This window comes from Heterocephalus glaber, unplaced genomic scaffold (genome assembly GCF_053883595.1).
Source record: "Heterocephalus glaber isolate CG9 unplaced genomic scaffold, H.glaber_assembly_v1.0 deba00000621, whole genome shotgun sequence".
NCBI lineage: Eukaryota > Metazoa > Chordata > Mammalia > Rodentia > Bathyergidae > Heterocephalus > Heterocephalus glaber.
Genome location: NW_028258153.1, coordinates 27,594,230 through 27,610,174, shown reverse-complemented (window position 1 = coordinate 27,610,174; position 15,945 = coordinate 27,594,230). Strand labels below are relative to the sequence as shown.

At 42.4% G+C, this 15,945-nt stretch overlaps 1 protein-coding gene across 2 annotated transcripts in view; it reads left to right on the top strand.

Moving 5' to 3' along the window:
* Positions 1-14,622, top strand: part of Kiaa1549 (KIAA1549 ortholog) — a 151,125-nt gene extending 136,503 nt beyond the window's left edge. The window contains exons 19-20 of one of the 2 annotated variants that reach the window (XM_087205903.1): positions 7,228-7,373; positions 8,984-14,622. In XM_087205903.1, coding sequence (XP_087062029.1) covers positions 7,228-7,373; positions 8,984-9,190 — 353 coding nt within the window. In that variant the 3' untranslated portion in view covers positions 9,191-14,622. Of the gene's footprint in view, positions 1-7,227; positions 7,374-8,935 lie in introns of both variants that reach the window. The other variant, XM_087205902.1, reaches the window with a different exon arrangement.
* Positions 14,623-15,945: the final 1,323 nt, after the last annotated feature.

Below are 15,945 nucleotides of genomic sequence, written 5' to 3'. Positions count from 1 at the left end.
TCTGATCTTTTTAAGTTCTTTATAGATTTGAGATAGTAGACCTTTGTCTGAGGAAGAGCAGGTGAAGATTTTTTCCCATATTGTGGGTTGTCTCTTCACACTCCTGGTGGTTTCTCTTGCTGTGCAGAAGCTTTTTAATAAGAAGAGATCCCACTTGTTGATTGTTTGTGCTAGTTCATGGGCAACTGAGGTTTTGTTCATAAAATCTTTTCCTACGCCAATGTCTTCATGGGTTCTACCTAACCTCTGTTCCAACTGGTTCAGAGTTTCTATTTTAATATTTAGATCTTTAATCCATTTCAATTATAGTTTAGTGCATGGTGAGAGATATAGGTCTAGTTTTAATCTTTGGCAGGTTGAAAGCCAGTTTTCCAGCACCATTTATTAAAGAGGCCATCTTTCCTCCAGTGAGGGTGTTTGGCTCCTTTGTTGAAGATGAGATGGCTGAGTGTGTCTGGCATTGTTTCTGCATCTTCTAATCTGTTCCACTGGTCCTCAGGTCTGTTTCTTTGCCAGTACTATGCTGTTTTTATCACAGTAGCTTTGTCATATGGTTTCAAGTTGGGGTTTATAATACCCCCTGCCATGTCTCTGTTACCTAGAATTTCTTTTGCTATTCTGGTTCTCTTCTTGTTCCAAATGAATTTTTGGATTGTTTTCTCAAGGTCCATGAAGTATGCTGCTGGGATCTCAATTGGAATTGCATTAACTCTATATAGCAGTTTTGGAAGTATGGCCATTTTCACTATATTAATCCTTCCTACCCAGGAGCAGGGGATGTCTGTCCATTTTCTGATATCATTATCAATGTCTCTTTTCAGAGTGCTATAGTTTTCAGAGAAGAGGTCTTTGATTTCTTTCCTTAGGATGATTCCTAGGTATTTCAGTTTTTTGGATGCTATTGTGAAAGGAATTATTTGCCCTATTTCTCTCTCAGTGAGTCTGTCATTAGTGCAGAGGAAATCTATTGATTTTTGTGTGTTGACCTTATAACAAGCTACTTGACTGAATTTGGTTATTAAGTCTAGAAGACTTTTGGTGGAGTTCTTGGGGTCTTCTATTAGAGTATCATGTCATCTGCAAATAATGACAATTTGACTTCTTCATTTCCTATCTTTATTCCTTTTATTTCTTTCTCTTGTCTAATTGCCATGGCTAATGTTTCCAGAACTGTATTGAACAAGAGTGGTGTTAGTGGGCATCCTTGTCTTGTTCCTGATTTTAGTGTGAAGGATTTCACTTTTTGACCATTTAGTATGATATTGGCTGTTGGTTTTTCATAGATGGCTTTTATCAGTTTGAGGTAGAGACCATCTGTTCCAATTTTTTGTAGGGTTTTTATCATAAAAGCATGTTGGATTTTGTCAAATGCTTTTTCTGCATCTATGGAGATAATCATATGGTTTTTGTCCTTGGCTCTATTGATATAGTGTATTGCATTGATTGATTAGCGTATGTTGAACCATCCCTGCATCCCTGGGATGAATCCCACTTGATCAGGGTGTATGATCTTCTTGATGATCTTCTGCATTCTGTTTGCCAGTATCTTTTTAAGGATTTTTGCATCTGTGTTCATTAGTGAGATTGGCCTATAGTTCTCTTTTTCAGTTGGGTCTTTCTCTGCTTTGGGGATCAAGGTGATGCCTGCTTCCAGGAATGAATTTGGGAATATTGCTTCCCTTTCAATTTCATTGAAGAGTTTAAACAGTAGTGGTAGCAGTTCCTCTAAATGTCTTGTAGAATTCAGCAGTGAAGCCATCAGGGCCCGGGCTTTTCTTAGTTGGTAAGTTTTTAATTACATTTTCAATTTCATTGGTTGATATTGGGTTGTTTAGAATTTTTAGGTCTTCTTCGTTCAACTTTGGTAATTCATATGTATCTAGGAATCTGTCCATTTCTTCTGTGTTGTCCATCTTATTGGTGTATAGGTTCTGGAAGTAGGTATTGATGATCCTCTGGATTTCTGCTGGGTCTGTTGTCATTTCACCCTTTTCATTCCTAATTGCATGGATTTGGGCCTTTTCTTTCCTTTTTCTGACAAGGTTGGCTAAAGGTTTGTCAATTTTGTTGATTCTTTTGAAGAACCAACTCTTGGCTTCATTGATTTTTTTTTGTATCATTCTCTTAGTCTCCATTGCATTGATTTCTCCTCTGATCTTTATAATTTCCTCCCTTATATGAGCTCTGGGTTTGTCCTGGTCTTCTTTTTCTAGAAGCTTGAGGTGCAGCATCAGGTTGTTTAATTTGGCGCAGTCTGTTTCATATTCACTGCTATGAATTTCCCTCGTAAGACTGCTTTCAATGTGTCCCACAGATTCCGATATGTTGTATTGTCATTGTCATATAATTGAAGGAACTGTCTGATTTCTTCTTTAATTTCCTCTGTGACCCATTGGTTATTCAGAAGTGTGTTGTTCAATTTCCACATGTTTATGAAATTTTTTGAGTTTCTTTTGCTATGGATCTCCAATTTCATCCCACTATGGTCTGATAATATACAGGGGATAACTTCAATTCCTTTGCACTTACTTAAACATGTTCTATGTGTGAGTATGTGGTCTGTTTTGGAGAATGACCCATGTGCAGCTGAGAAGAATGTGTATTCTGATTTTGTGGGGTGGAAGACTCTGTAAACATCTGTTAAGTTCATTTGTTCAAGAGTTCGATTGAGTTCTAGTATTTCATTACTTGTTTTTTGTCTAGTTGATCTATCTATTTGTGACAGTGGGGTGTTGAGGTCCCCCACTACCATTGTATTAGTGCATATATGACTTTTCATGTCCATTAGTATTTGTTTTATATAGTTGGGCACACTAGTGTTTGGTGCATAGATATTTATGATTGTCATCTCTTCCTCTTGGATTCTTCCCTTTACAAGGATGTAGTGTCCTTCTTCATCTCTCTTAATCAGTGTTGGTTTGAACTCTGCTTGATCTGCAAGGAGGATAGCTACTCCTGCTTTTTTTCGGGTTCCTGTTGCATGGAGTATTGTTTTCCACCCTTTAACTTTCAGTCTGCGAGTTTCTTTTTGAATTAAGTGTGTTTCTTGTATGCAGCATATTGTTGGATTTTGCTTCTTGACCCATTCTGCCAGTCTATTTCTTTTGATTGGTGAATTGAGACCATTAACGTTGATGGTTATAACTGAAATGTATTGACTTGACATTGCCATGACTTTTTCTTTTTTGTGTGTTCTCCCTCTTTACATTTAATTTCTTGTTGTGCCAGATGGATTCATTCTGCTTTGCTTCCTGGGGTTGTGATCCTGAATATCTATCTGTTCCTAGGATATTGTGTAAAATTCTTTGGAGTGCTGGTTTGGTATTCATGAAGTTCCTAAGGTGCTCTTTGTCATAAAAGTATCTTATTTCTCCATCCATTTTGAAAGATAGTTTTGCAGGGTACATCAATCTGGGTTGGAGGCTGTTTTCTTTTAGGGCTTGGAATATGTCACTCCAAGCTCTTCTTGCCTTGATGGTTTGTGTTGAGAAGTCTGCTGTGATTCTGATGGGCTTTCCTTTGTATGTGATTTGTTTCTTTTCTCTGACTGCTTGGAGAACTTTGTTCTTCTGTTGAGTTTCTGGAATCTTAACAGTTATATGCCTATGTGTAGATTTTTTTTGATCAAGGCTATTTGGAGTCCTATATGCCTCACTTATCTGTATGTCAAGTTCTTTTCCCCTCCTTGGGAAGTTTTCTGCCATTACTTCTGTGAAGAGTTTTTTTTATGTCATCTGCACTGTCTCCTGTTTCTTCTTTGACTCTGATCAGTCTTATGTTATTCTTCTTTGCTGGATTGATTTCTTGTGTTCCCTTATAATTTTGAAGCAATTTTTCTTTTCCTGGTCATTAATTGCAATCTTATCTTCTATATCTGAAATTCTGTCCTCACATTGGCTCATTCTGCTGTGTAGACTTTCTATGGAGTTTTTCATGTCCTGGAAATCTATTTGCATCTGTTTTATGGATTCCATTTGTTTCCTATGTTGGGATTCCATCATGTTCCTGAGCTCCTCTCTAGATTTATTAATCATATCTTGCACTAGGGGCACAATTTCTCCTGTTATCTGAGAAATTATTTCTGATTTCATTTTTTCCAGATCCCCTTTTGTTGCCAGTTCAGTGGGTCCAGGTGGTTGAGTATCAGAGTGTTCCATCTCATTTCCCTTTGGGGTTGCTGTAGGTGATCTGGAAGTCTGGTTTTGAGAGTTATTTACGTGTTTTCTCATTTCGACTGGGGGGGGCAGGGGGGTGCTGTTGGCACCCGCGAGGATCACCTCCTCTGAGCTGGGAGAGGTAGAACAGGGGCCAGGAGCAGTGGTAGGGATGGTGGCCCAGAAGCCCCTTCCTCTGGGCCGGGAGCGGCAGAACAGAAGGCGCCCCAAAAGCCCTTTCCTCTGGGCTGGGGGCAGCAGGTGGGATGGTGGCCAGGAAGCCCCTTCCTCTGGACCAGGAGCAGCGGGAAGGATGGTGGCCAGGAAGCTCCTTCCTCTGGACCAGGAGCAGTGGGACAGCAGCTCAGAAGCCCCTACCTCTGAGCTGGGAGCAGTGGGACCCAGTACCATGGTCTGGTGGTCCAGTGTCCTCTGTGTCTTTGTAGTGTGGAACCAGGTGGTTGTACAGAGGAGCGGCGGGGTGTGTGTATGTGTGTGTCCAGTGGATTGCTGCCAGGACACGGGCTGATTCAGTGTGTTCTGTGAGACCGAGGTGTTTTTATTATAGAGACTAGTGCATACAAATTGGCAAATAGGCAAATCTCAAAACTCAAATGAGCAAAGGACGGTAAGAAAGAATTCACAAAAGAAATGTGTGCATGCATGTGTGTGCGCATGTGCCCTACAAAAAAGCAAGCCATGAGGGCTGGGAATTTAGCTCAGTGGTTCTGCTGCCCTCCTCAAAAGTGTAAGGTCCCGAGTTCAATCCCTGGTACAACCCCCCCCCCTCAAAAAAAAACAAGCCAAGAAAAGGGCCCAGTTTTGAGAATAATTTTAAAAATACAGATTAAAACTCTGAGGCTCAATTATGATCATGAAATTATTTTTGTAAGAATGTGGTGTGGTAAAATTTGCAGTTTCCTCATCTGTGTGATGGGGGTTATTAGTACTCATGGCCTACAGTTGTTTTGCTGGTTGAATAAAATAGCAGATGTAAAGTGCCCAGAATACTTCCTGGCATATGTAATACTTTGAATAATGTATTATGATTCCATTATTATGATTACTATTACATTCTCTCCAGCAGTGGTATAAATCATTAAATGTTGGAAAATAATTTGGCCTTAGGACTCACAGACATTTATTTAGTAATTTCACTTCTCGGAATATGGGATTCCCCTAACTCCCAAATCCAAAATATTGCGGAAAAACTACGTGTGCCAAGATGTTTATTCCAGAATTATTCAGAACAGCGAAACATTGTTAGCTCCCTGGACATCCAGTGTGAGTGCATCAGTGGATAAATTACGCAGCTTTTTAAAATGAAGAGGTCATAGAAGGCAGAAAAGAGGAATTTAAGATTCACCAGTTACCGCCTGGGTCAAGGCTTGCTGGGCTCCACATCAAATTGGGGGAATTCTGTGGCTGTATGGTTAAGTGATCAAAGCAAGTTACAAAGTCATGACTGATTACAATTTCAGCCACGTGTGGTTTAACACAAAAGGTATGCTTTCTCCCTGCACAGTTGATTGGACTGGTGAAACACTGGAGAGCACAAGGCTGTGTTTACAGCTTCTCGAAAGATCTGCTCAGCCAATGTCTGCTGAGTAGACAATGCTGATGGCCCAAATGGCTTTAATACTGCCATGAATTTTCAGTAATGGACAGTGCTTTGTAGAGTTAATTGCTGTGGCAGAGGCCTAGACAATTTTCTGTGACCTGTAGTTATCATTATATATCCAAATAAAATCACCGAGGAGCTCTTGCTTTAAAAATATAGTAGGTTAGTTGAGGTTGATAACCAGACAGCAGGAGTAGGATGTGGAGAGCCCTGTGAACTCTTGGGACCTGAACATTGCTGATAAATCTAATGATCCTTGGAGCATTTGGAAATAAGTGTATTATTTCACAAGTGCTTAAGGCTCACTTTTGAGTGCTTAGGGTGTAGCTCAGTAGTAGAGTGCTTGCCTGGCATGCTCAAGGCCCTGGGGGTTCTATCCCCAGCACTGCAACAAATAAAATAATTAAGTAAAGATTGCCTCCCCCCCTCCTTTAATTTGCAGTGTAGGGATATTTCCATATTCCAAAAGTTGACAAGGGAGGAAAAGATGTTTGACGCCTGTCTTTCAGAGCTACACAGGGCCGTAGGTGTCCCAGGGTAGGGGAGTTAGGGGCAGGGAGCTGGCTGGTGCAGCCCTCACTGCCCCTCAACTGACCACACAGAGTGAGGGGTGGTGTGTGTGCTTTGGCTGAGTTATGGGAACAACGTGAGTATAAGGGACTTTAATGTTTTGAATTCAAATAAATATATTCCCTGCCTGGCTTAGTCACTCTTCTTGTCTGGAGACACAATACCCACCACCCTCAGTTTAAAGGAGGGGAGGTTGACTTTGGGTCACAGTTTGTAGAATCCAGTGTCAGCGGCTCCAAGGCAGGGCGGCATGGTAGAAGGGATGGGGGCGGGCTGCTCACTTCGTGGCAGACAGGAAGCAGAGCAAGAGGGAAGAGCTGCCCTTCCAGGCCACGCCTCCACACCCACCCCTGCTCCTAACAGCAGGTCAGCTGTCAGCCCCATTATCCAATCACTTTGCAAAAGCCCCACTTACTGGGGCATGAGGCTCTTGGGGTGTAGATACAAACTATAACATTGCCTTATAAGAAAAAAGCATATTATTATATATTCAGCTCCTTGTGAATCTCAAAGCCACAGGTGCAAAGGAGCCACATTTCTCATTTCTGTGTCTTTGTGGCTTCAAGCCTTTCACACCTTTCTTCCAGTCAGTAAGCCCACCCTAGCTGTAGCCCAGCAGACACAAGCAGCATATGAGCCTTCATCCCCAGGCCTCTGTTTAGGGCAGGAGAGTAGGAGTAACACTGTACATAAAGGTTGGGAAAGCTGCGTACGGCCCATTTGGTTAGGAAATGCCATATCCGGAGCAGCCTCGGCACTGTGTTTGAACAGTGCTCCTTATGCTTGTGCTGGAAGGAGCCATGGTTGGAGCTGATGGTGTCCTCCTCAACAACTTCCTGCCCTGCAAACGCTGACCAGCTCACGGCACTGTGTTCCTTCCAGGCTCCCAGATCCAGCACCTGACACAGGTGGGAATCGCCAGCAGAATCGGGGCACAGCCAGTGGAAATCCCAGGCATGAGAGGCAGCCAGTATGGCGGCCCAGGTTGGCCTGCTTATGGGGAGGATGGCGCTGGACGGAGAGAGGCCGTGAGTATCTGGGGCTTGGGGCCTGGTCCCAGCTCACCTCTAAGCACGTCATTGCTTTGAGGATCTGCTTTTAAAACTTATTTTTTAACAAAATCTTTAATCTCCCTTGCTATTTTTGCCTTACCTGTGTTTTTGCTTGCAGTTTTTGTGGATAAACTTTCTCCCCCTTTGGGAAAGGCAATGATTTTTCTTGAGGCCAGTCTCAGGTCTTTAAGTAGTAAATTTGAACCTGAAGGGGAATCACATCTGGACTTCATCTTCAGTGTGATGGCTTTATAAACATTCTTACCTTTTGCACTTCATGGGGGTATTGATATTCTTTCCACTGTGACTGCCGTATATGGATGGTTTTGCAACATGCACTTGGTGTGGGCATTGTAAGACACAAGTCTTCATTTTGAGCTCTCCAGTCATTCATTGGGTCACAGAATTTCTACAAGTGCTCTCCTCTATTTTTCTTGAGAGTTTTATACCCTTGGAGGATACGTTAACAAAGGAGAACACAAGCCAAACTGTTGCTTTTAGTTTTATCTTTATCATTATACCCTTGCTTTCTTTGTACTTCTACCTTCTCAGCAGTGACACTGAATTCCTCTCATGACCAAAGGCTCATGACTCAGTGGAAGGAAGTAACTTTAGAATATGCTTTTTCCCTGAAAGATATTTGTTAGACATATGATCTAAATATTTGCTTAAAGTTTGTCGACACTTTTCTTTTTCTGCCTTCGTTGTACCCAATTTAGGTTCATGAAGTATTTTAGGTTTTCCTATCAAATCCAAAAATGTTCACTTTGAAGTGTTTCTTTCCTGGAATTTGGAGAAGTAGAATATAGAAATAAATAATCCCGGGCTTTGGAGGCCATCTTTTCATTAATAACTTGCTGTTAGTGGTATTTGTTCGTTTAGTACACAGATCTAGTTCATTGACCACACACTGATGTAAAGCAATGACCTGAGATTTTTTTCCCCAATGAAAAAAATATGAAAAACAAAATGACTGAAAAATGTAACATTCATATCAAACTAATAGCAAGTTCTATTTTGCAAATATCAGAGAACTGTTGTCTGCTATAGATGACTTGTTAAAGAGAAGGCTCTAGAAAGCGCATGGTAGACACACACACACACACACACACACACACACACACACACACACAGAGGCCGCACTAGATGACCGAGATGGAAAGTGGTTCTGTGGTCGCAGTGTGATTCACAGGCACATGTTCTGGGGCCCAGGGCAGAGGAAGGGGCTCTGGGTGGCCCCTCTGCCACATCTGCTGGTCTCCCTGACCTCTGAGCTCTCTGGGGTGCTTCTGCTCCCTTCTACTCTGGCTCCCCAGGCTTTCTTTACTTGTTCTCCCATGGGCCAGCAGCCCCAGGCTAGCTCCTGTACGCACCTGTGTACTCTCCAGCCAGGGGCAGAGGGACCAGGTGGCCGGGTCCTGGTGGAGGGCTGAGGTGGTGGGTGGGAGGTAGTAGAGGAACTTCAGGTGCTGGTTTGAACTTGATCTTCCCTCTTGTCCTCACATGGTAAGTGCACTAACATTTGCCGTGTTTTGCAGCCCAACATGCTAGGACATCAAGAGTATTCTTCTTCACCGCTATTTCAGGTGCCAAGGACTTCAGGCAGGGAGCCCTCGGCTCCTCCTGGGAACCTGCCCCACCGGGGGCTGCAGGGCCCTGGGCTGGGCTACCCCACCAGCTCCACGGAAGACCTCCAGCCGGGACATTCCTCAGCTTCCCTCATCAAGGCAATCCGAGAGGAGCTGCTCCGGCTCTCCCAGAAACAAAACGCCATGCAGAACTTCCACAGCTGATGGGCCCTGCCGCACAGGTTTGCCGATAGCCGCTTCCTGTGGAAGCAAGACCAAAAGGAAATCGATTGAGTGGATGTTTGTAAGAAGAACAACATCTCCTGGGCATGCTGCCCGAGTAAGGGAACAAGTTGCAATTTTAGATGTTGCCATAACTCACACGACAACCCACGATAGTTTTACTAGGTTGGCCATTTGGTAACTACTCGGGTTCGATGGAAATGTATGTATTTTTGGCCAAAAGCCAGCAGCACTTCACAAAAATGAAACACAAACCTAAGATAACAAAATTACTAAGTTAGTCTCCTTTTAAAAGGCAAAAGATTGAAATGTGTAGATGGTACAGGGCAGAAAGGAACCAAGCTTTTCTGTGGGATTCAGACTGACATGTACGATGCACCTGCTGCTTTGTTCTCCAAGAAGAAAGATTTGAAGACATTTCATTAACAGCTTGATTTCCCTGTTTTCCTCCGTAGGAACTTATTTTAATAGCGATATTAGCAACAAGAATACTAAGACTGTTGGGGAATTTTAAAGAAAGCTACTAGTGAGAAACCAAATGATAGATTGTAGAGCCTGATGACTCCAAACGAAGCCATCACCTGCGTTCTTCCTCCTCCTTTTCTGGTGCTAAAGCTCCAAAAACCCCTTCACCTTTCTGTCTGTGAAAAGCAATGTTGGCTTTTACAATGGAAGAACATGTTGGAGGTTTCCTTTTGTTCTAAGAAAAAAAAAAGAAAAACAAATTCCAAATTTGGGGGATGTGGGGGAGCTATTTATTTGGTTAATCAAAATACATATCAAAGTTTAAATGTACATTCTTTACTTGTATTTCCTGTTTAATAATTGGGCACGTACAAAAGCAGGTGGATCCCACTTCCGCACATAGGATTAAGGTCAGTCCTACAGAATGAGGCTGTCAGGGTCCTCACTCCAGATCCTTGCACTTTACTGATGATTTGCTCACATATCACACCTGAATGAGAAATCTTATGTAAGCAGACATCATTTCTGACAAATCCACCCAGTTGTTACAAATCCATCCCTACTGATCACATTCCCTGAGTGCAAGACCTGGAATTGGAACTGAGTCCAGTTCAGCCTCTTGTCACAAATCAAGAAGTGTAAAGAAGAGTTCTGAGACCATGAGGAAAAGGAGAGTTGCCCCTTATTCTGATTTTATTGTGTTATTAATTTGTTGAGTGACTGTTACAACTGTGTTATGCACTTTGGGCCAGGGAGAGGGGGGTCATGTCACTTAAAATGTACCCCCAGAGTCAGCATTTCCCTCCTTCCCACATGATAGTCAGAAAGACAGCAGTGATCTATAGTCTGGTGCCTGAGTGAAACTCAAAGGATGTACATGCATACAGAAGAGATTCCTGCTAGGGACCTCTTTCTAGCAGATGAACTAATACTTTTGATTAAACAACAGATAATGGGGTAAATTTGGGATTCTGCCTAACTAAAATCTGCATATCTGCAATAAGTTTTAAAAGCCTGGAGGCATCTTTAACAGGTCTCCAGAGTGTAGTTGTTGGTTCCAGGATCACGCTGGTTAGGTCTGTGGTGTAGATGTAGAATCTCAGGACCAGAATCTCAAAGTCTGTTCTGGGAAGTTGAAGTGTGGCCAGCAGCTCCCATCAGGCTGTGTCCAGAGGTTCCAGCTTGCATGAGAGAAAAGGTCCCCTTCGAGGCTTGACTTCTTACCTCTTGTTCTTGGTTTAATACTTTACTGTTCCCAAAGTGGAGGACCCTCTTTCTATGTCACTCAAAAAAATCAGGTTTCCTGAATGTGGTACTAAGATTTTCACGTACCCAAGCAGAGTTTTATTATGGACCCCTTACAATGAATTCAAATCTTGTCTCAGCAGATGGAATAAATGGCCCTTTCTCTTCTGGTTCTGCTCCGTGTCATAAGTGTTTTGCACGCAGAGTGTCCTAAAAGTGATTACCTTCTTTGTCGCAGAAACGGGTCTGTGCTGCAAAGGATGTAACCGTGACTGCAGTTTTGATGCCTGTCCAACCACCACAAAGGGAGTCTACCTGTATTTTTATTCTCAGAGCCAATACACCTTTAAACTGATGTCAAGACCAAAGATGACACATAACAAACTGCTGCTGGTGAGTGATGCAGTGTGAGCAGGCCCCTGTGGGATCACCAGCACTCTGTTGTTAAAAAAAAAAAGCACACTTGGTTTGTACTTGTTTCCTCTAGACATCTGCCACAGTAGGTTGACCAGTCACTAGACTCAGAACGAGCTAGCTGTGTGGGGCACACCATGGTCACTGGGTCTCCAGTCACTTAGTGTGCTTTGCTTAAAAGAGAGGTCCTACTATTGATCATGAGTAGCTTTGGAGTTCCACTGATTAGAGCACTCTAAAAAAGTTAAATTTTAGGTCTATTTTTTCCTGCTTTAGAAGTCCTAGTGGTAAAACAAATTATAAATTTGAGTCAGTGTTTTTGAGAAGATATTTTGGAGAAGTGATTTTTTGCAGTCTACTTTGTCACTAATCCACTGTGTTAAGCTCCTTCTCTGAACCTCATCCTTCCTTCACCTTCAAGTACAGACCTCCCCCGCCTGCCTCCTGGGATCTCTGGTTGTGAGAATCAGGTGTGATCCCGTGTGCAAACATCCCTGGAGGAGGGAGCATAAAGCACTGTGAAAATGTAGCATGTTTTCAGTGTGAATGATCTGGGATGGCCTATGTGATATGCTGTGATCTACCGGAGAATGGGTTTACACCAGAGCAACCGGAAATGGAAAGCTTGGTGTGACTCATCTTCCTCATTCCTGTTTTATTTTAAACTTTTTCTCCCATGCCTTTCAAAATCATCTCAAACATCTTTCTGCTCCTCATTTTCTGCTATGTCTGACACCAAACAGGTCAGCAGACTCAAGTCTTGACTTCTGAAATCTTAGGCTTTAACTCAGATATTACAGATGGGTATAAAAGATGAAAGATATTGATTTAAAAAACACATACAATTTAAACATCCATAACATTCATTCAACGCACATAAGTGCATTGGGCACGCAGAAGAAGTCATGGAAGCTGCATGTCTGGAAGTGCTGAGATCTGGGAGAAGTGAACTGTAGAAGTCACTTGGATGAAGACGGGAGTTGCCCAGACCTGGTGAAATGGCTTGGGAAAGTGTGGGCCTGGGAAGGAGTGGGCCTGAGGGAGGATGTAGAGATTGGCGTGTAGTGTCATGAAAATGACTTTGATTCTGATCTGCTGTAATATGGGGACAGCGTAGGGAGCTTCCGAAGAGGAAGTAGTGCAAGGAGGCACATCTGCAGTAATTGAACAAATGAGTGACCAGGCTGGTGAAGGTCTACAAGGAGGAGCTCCAGCACGGGGAAGGAAAGGAGAGCACCAAGAAACTGCTGCAGGTCCAATGTGAAGAATGAAAATAGTGATAAGAGTGACTCTGAGGGTTATTGCTTAGAGCAGACTTGATAGCCAGCCATTCAGCAATATTATGTCCTTTGTGGAGCATACCAGGTTATAAATAAATACATTTGGCTTTTTTTTTTTTTACAGCTACCTACAAGTTTTCTTCTCAATTTTATTTAATTTCAGAATGTGTGCTGATCTTGGTGGCACCTGACTTTTAAGCAGCGTGTTTTTGCCAACCAGATTTTTCAGGGTAGGAAGCCTGTGATACAAACCACAGGTGAAGGTGTGCTTGGAAGGCTTTGGGCTGAAACAAATCATTCTCCACTGCATGAGTCTCCCATTTCCTAAGGGCAAGGCCAGTGTTTACTGCATATGTGTGACGCCTTCACACATGCTCCATTAAGCAAGCAGTCCCCCGATGTGGATGCGCTTGGTCGTGCTTCCCAATTTAATCATTAACGAAGCCTCTCCTGCCCTTTCATCCTGGGTTCTTACTTGGGAATGCATGACATGTGGAAGGAAGGCTGGTTGAGATTCTGGGCTTGGGGCCAGGGGCTCTCCCAGTCTTACGTCTCACATTAGCTTTAGCTCTAGTGAGGTTTTCACCAGGTCATTTCTACCTCCAGAGCAAGGCTCCAAAGTTCATCACCAGAGTCTGCTCATCCACATTTGGCCCAGGCAGGAGCACGAGGAAGGCCATCTCTGAACCTGCAGATGGGCCTCGTGAGCACAAACACATTTCTTGGGCATAGTCCATGGAACTTTGCTTTTACATTGAATCCAACCTGCTACAGAGATTCTTCTTGTAACAGTAGAGGGGCCTCTATGGGCCAGTGCTGTAACACTCATCAAATGTTTAGGCTTACACATGTCACCCAATAAACAAGGAGTATGCACATTTCTGGTTTCTTTTGACATTTTGGAAGTGATTGTTGATATTTAAACTAGGACACCTTTGTCCTCTATTAATAAGACTTGAAAGCTGAAACGTCACGGTACAGTGCTAATTCCGTGCTTGTGTTTGTAACAGTACACTTGACAATTTATCCTATGAACACACAGCATTAAAGTAGAGAAAGAATATTAAATGCCTTTGGGTACACGGAGCACTTAGGAACCAGTGGGGAAAGTGAGAGAAGCAATGAATGTCTTTGTCTGATAAATGCTAGTCCAGACCTGTGTCTCACAGGTTAGGTAATGATCCAGGCTCCTTGCTTTGCCTTCTTTCCCCAGGGTTTTTCTGTTCTGGAACCTCTTAACATTTAAAGAGAGAGTGAATAGGTTGAAGGGACTGAGCTGAAAATTGGAATAATTTGAATCTCACTGTCCCTGATTATGTAGAACCTTCTTCAGGAACTACCTGGAGCAGTCTTTTCTCGTGCCCATCAGATTTCAAGTATTCATAACTTGTCTCCCCAGGGCCAAATTTAAGCCAGACACCCTGTTCTTTTCCCCCTGAAGATGTGGGAAAAGAAGAGGGAGGTGCAGGAGGAACTAAGGTGTGGTCCCTAACTCAGTTGCTCTAAGCACCAGGGACTCATTTCAAAGTGGAGTAGAAATGCTCCTGACATTACCCTCTCCTAGGGCCTCGCTGGGAGCATTAACAGGAGAGGTTGCTCCACAGAGCTGCTCTGGCTGGGGTGCTGACTTATCTCCCCCTCTTTGAAGGTTGTGTTCTGATTCTTCCTGCACCCTCCTTTTTAGATGATGACTATTAATGTACGAAATTGTGCAGAGCAAATTGGAGCCGTCTGTGGCATCAATCCTGCAACCTGAACTTGACAATCATAGTTTGCTGGTCTCAAACGGGCACTTAAATCTCAGTATGGATATATGATTTAGTAATTGAACCCTCCCTTCTCTTTGTCGGTTATGTTTCTACCCTCCAATTAGCTGCACTGTTTTCTAATGTGCTGTAGTTTTAGAAATAATTTATGCAAGTGTTTGATTTCCATGTTTACAATTTTTATAGCTTTCTTAGCATTTTAAATGGAAATGTCAATAAATGCTATGAATTGGTGTCAACGTGATATTTTCTGTTTATTTCCTTTGCAACATGATAGTTTTCTCATTTGTAAAACTTGAATAGTTGGATCAGGTGACCTTGTGGTTTGCTCATGCTGTGTCCCTGGAGAGAACACCTAGTACTTTTGTTTGCCCAGGAATTAAGTTGAAAGTATCCCATTCAGTGTGGGATTTGCAGAAATGTTTTCACTCACCTTACCTCTGCCACACCCTCTACTGTCTCTTCTGCTTTACTGCTACTCACCAGTCAAACTGATGGACTCACTAAGAGCAGATTGATTTTGGAATTAAAAGATTAGGACTCTACAATTTAGACAAATGAGCAGATCAAAGTCCATACCCTCTTGAAAGGTAATAGGGTAAGCCTGGAGTTGTTTATGAAACCCAAGCAAAGGAGAAGCCTGGGCACCATAGAAAAGCACAAGGAACTCAGATCACAGAGGACATAATGAGTAAACGAAATGTGGAGTCAAGGGACAAGGACAACAGAAAAGGACTCTTAAGAGAAGCATTTGGGAGAGCCAAAAAGTGTAATGTAGTTAACAGCTTCGTAGAAGGGTACCTTACTTTGGTTATCAAGACTTTAGTAGGGGAAACTGTGGCAAAGATATATGTTAACCTTCTGTACTGTTTTTATAACTTTTCTCTAAATTTAAATTTCTTAAAAACAAAAAGAAACTAATCAGGTACAGGCTAAAGCCCACAGGGTTCATTATAGTTTTGTCCTGTGTCTCCACAGCCTTAGATTGGCAGAGCTTCTCAGGGTGCACGGCTCCTGCTGATGTTGGAGCCACAGTTAGTGATTCCAGGTCCAGCAGAAGGGTGTAGCTCAGTGACCGAGCCCATGCTGAGCCTGTGTGAGGCCCTGGCTTCAGTTCCCAGCACCAGGGAAAGAAAAAGCTCACGAGATCAACCGAAAGGACCATTCAAAACTAAAAATAGAAAAACCAGACCATATGAAAGGACTGTTTCAAATGTTTAAAAGCATTTTTTAAAAATCCCTAACAAGAACAGAACATTATGGAAGTTTAAGCAAACTTGATAAATCTTCAAAAGAAAAATGAATTAAAAATATACATATATACATAGTAGTCATATATTCCAATATTTTAGGTGTAGCTAAAGAAGTAATTATGACAGTTTCAGTCTGTCTTGTGCAGGAGGTGTATGTTGTTCAGTGGTAGAGCACTTGTCTAGCATGCTCAGGGCTCTGGGTTCCATCCCCAGCACCACACGTGCACACAAATTATATATTATGTTTTATGTTTTATTATATGTATTATATACATTGTTTTATTTATATTCTATGTTTTATGTTTTAATAAATA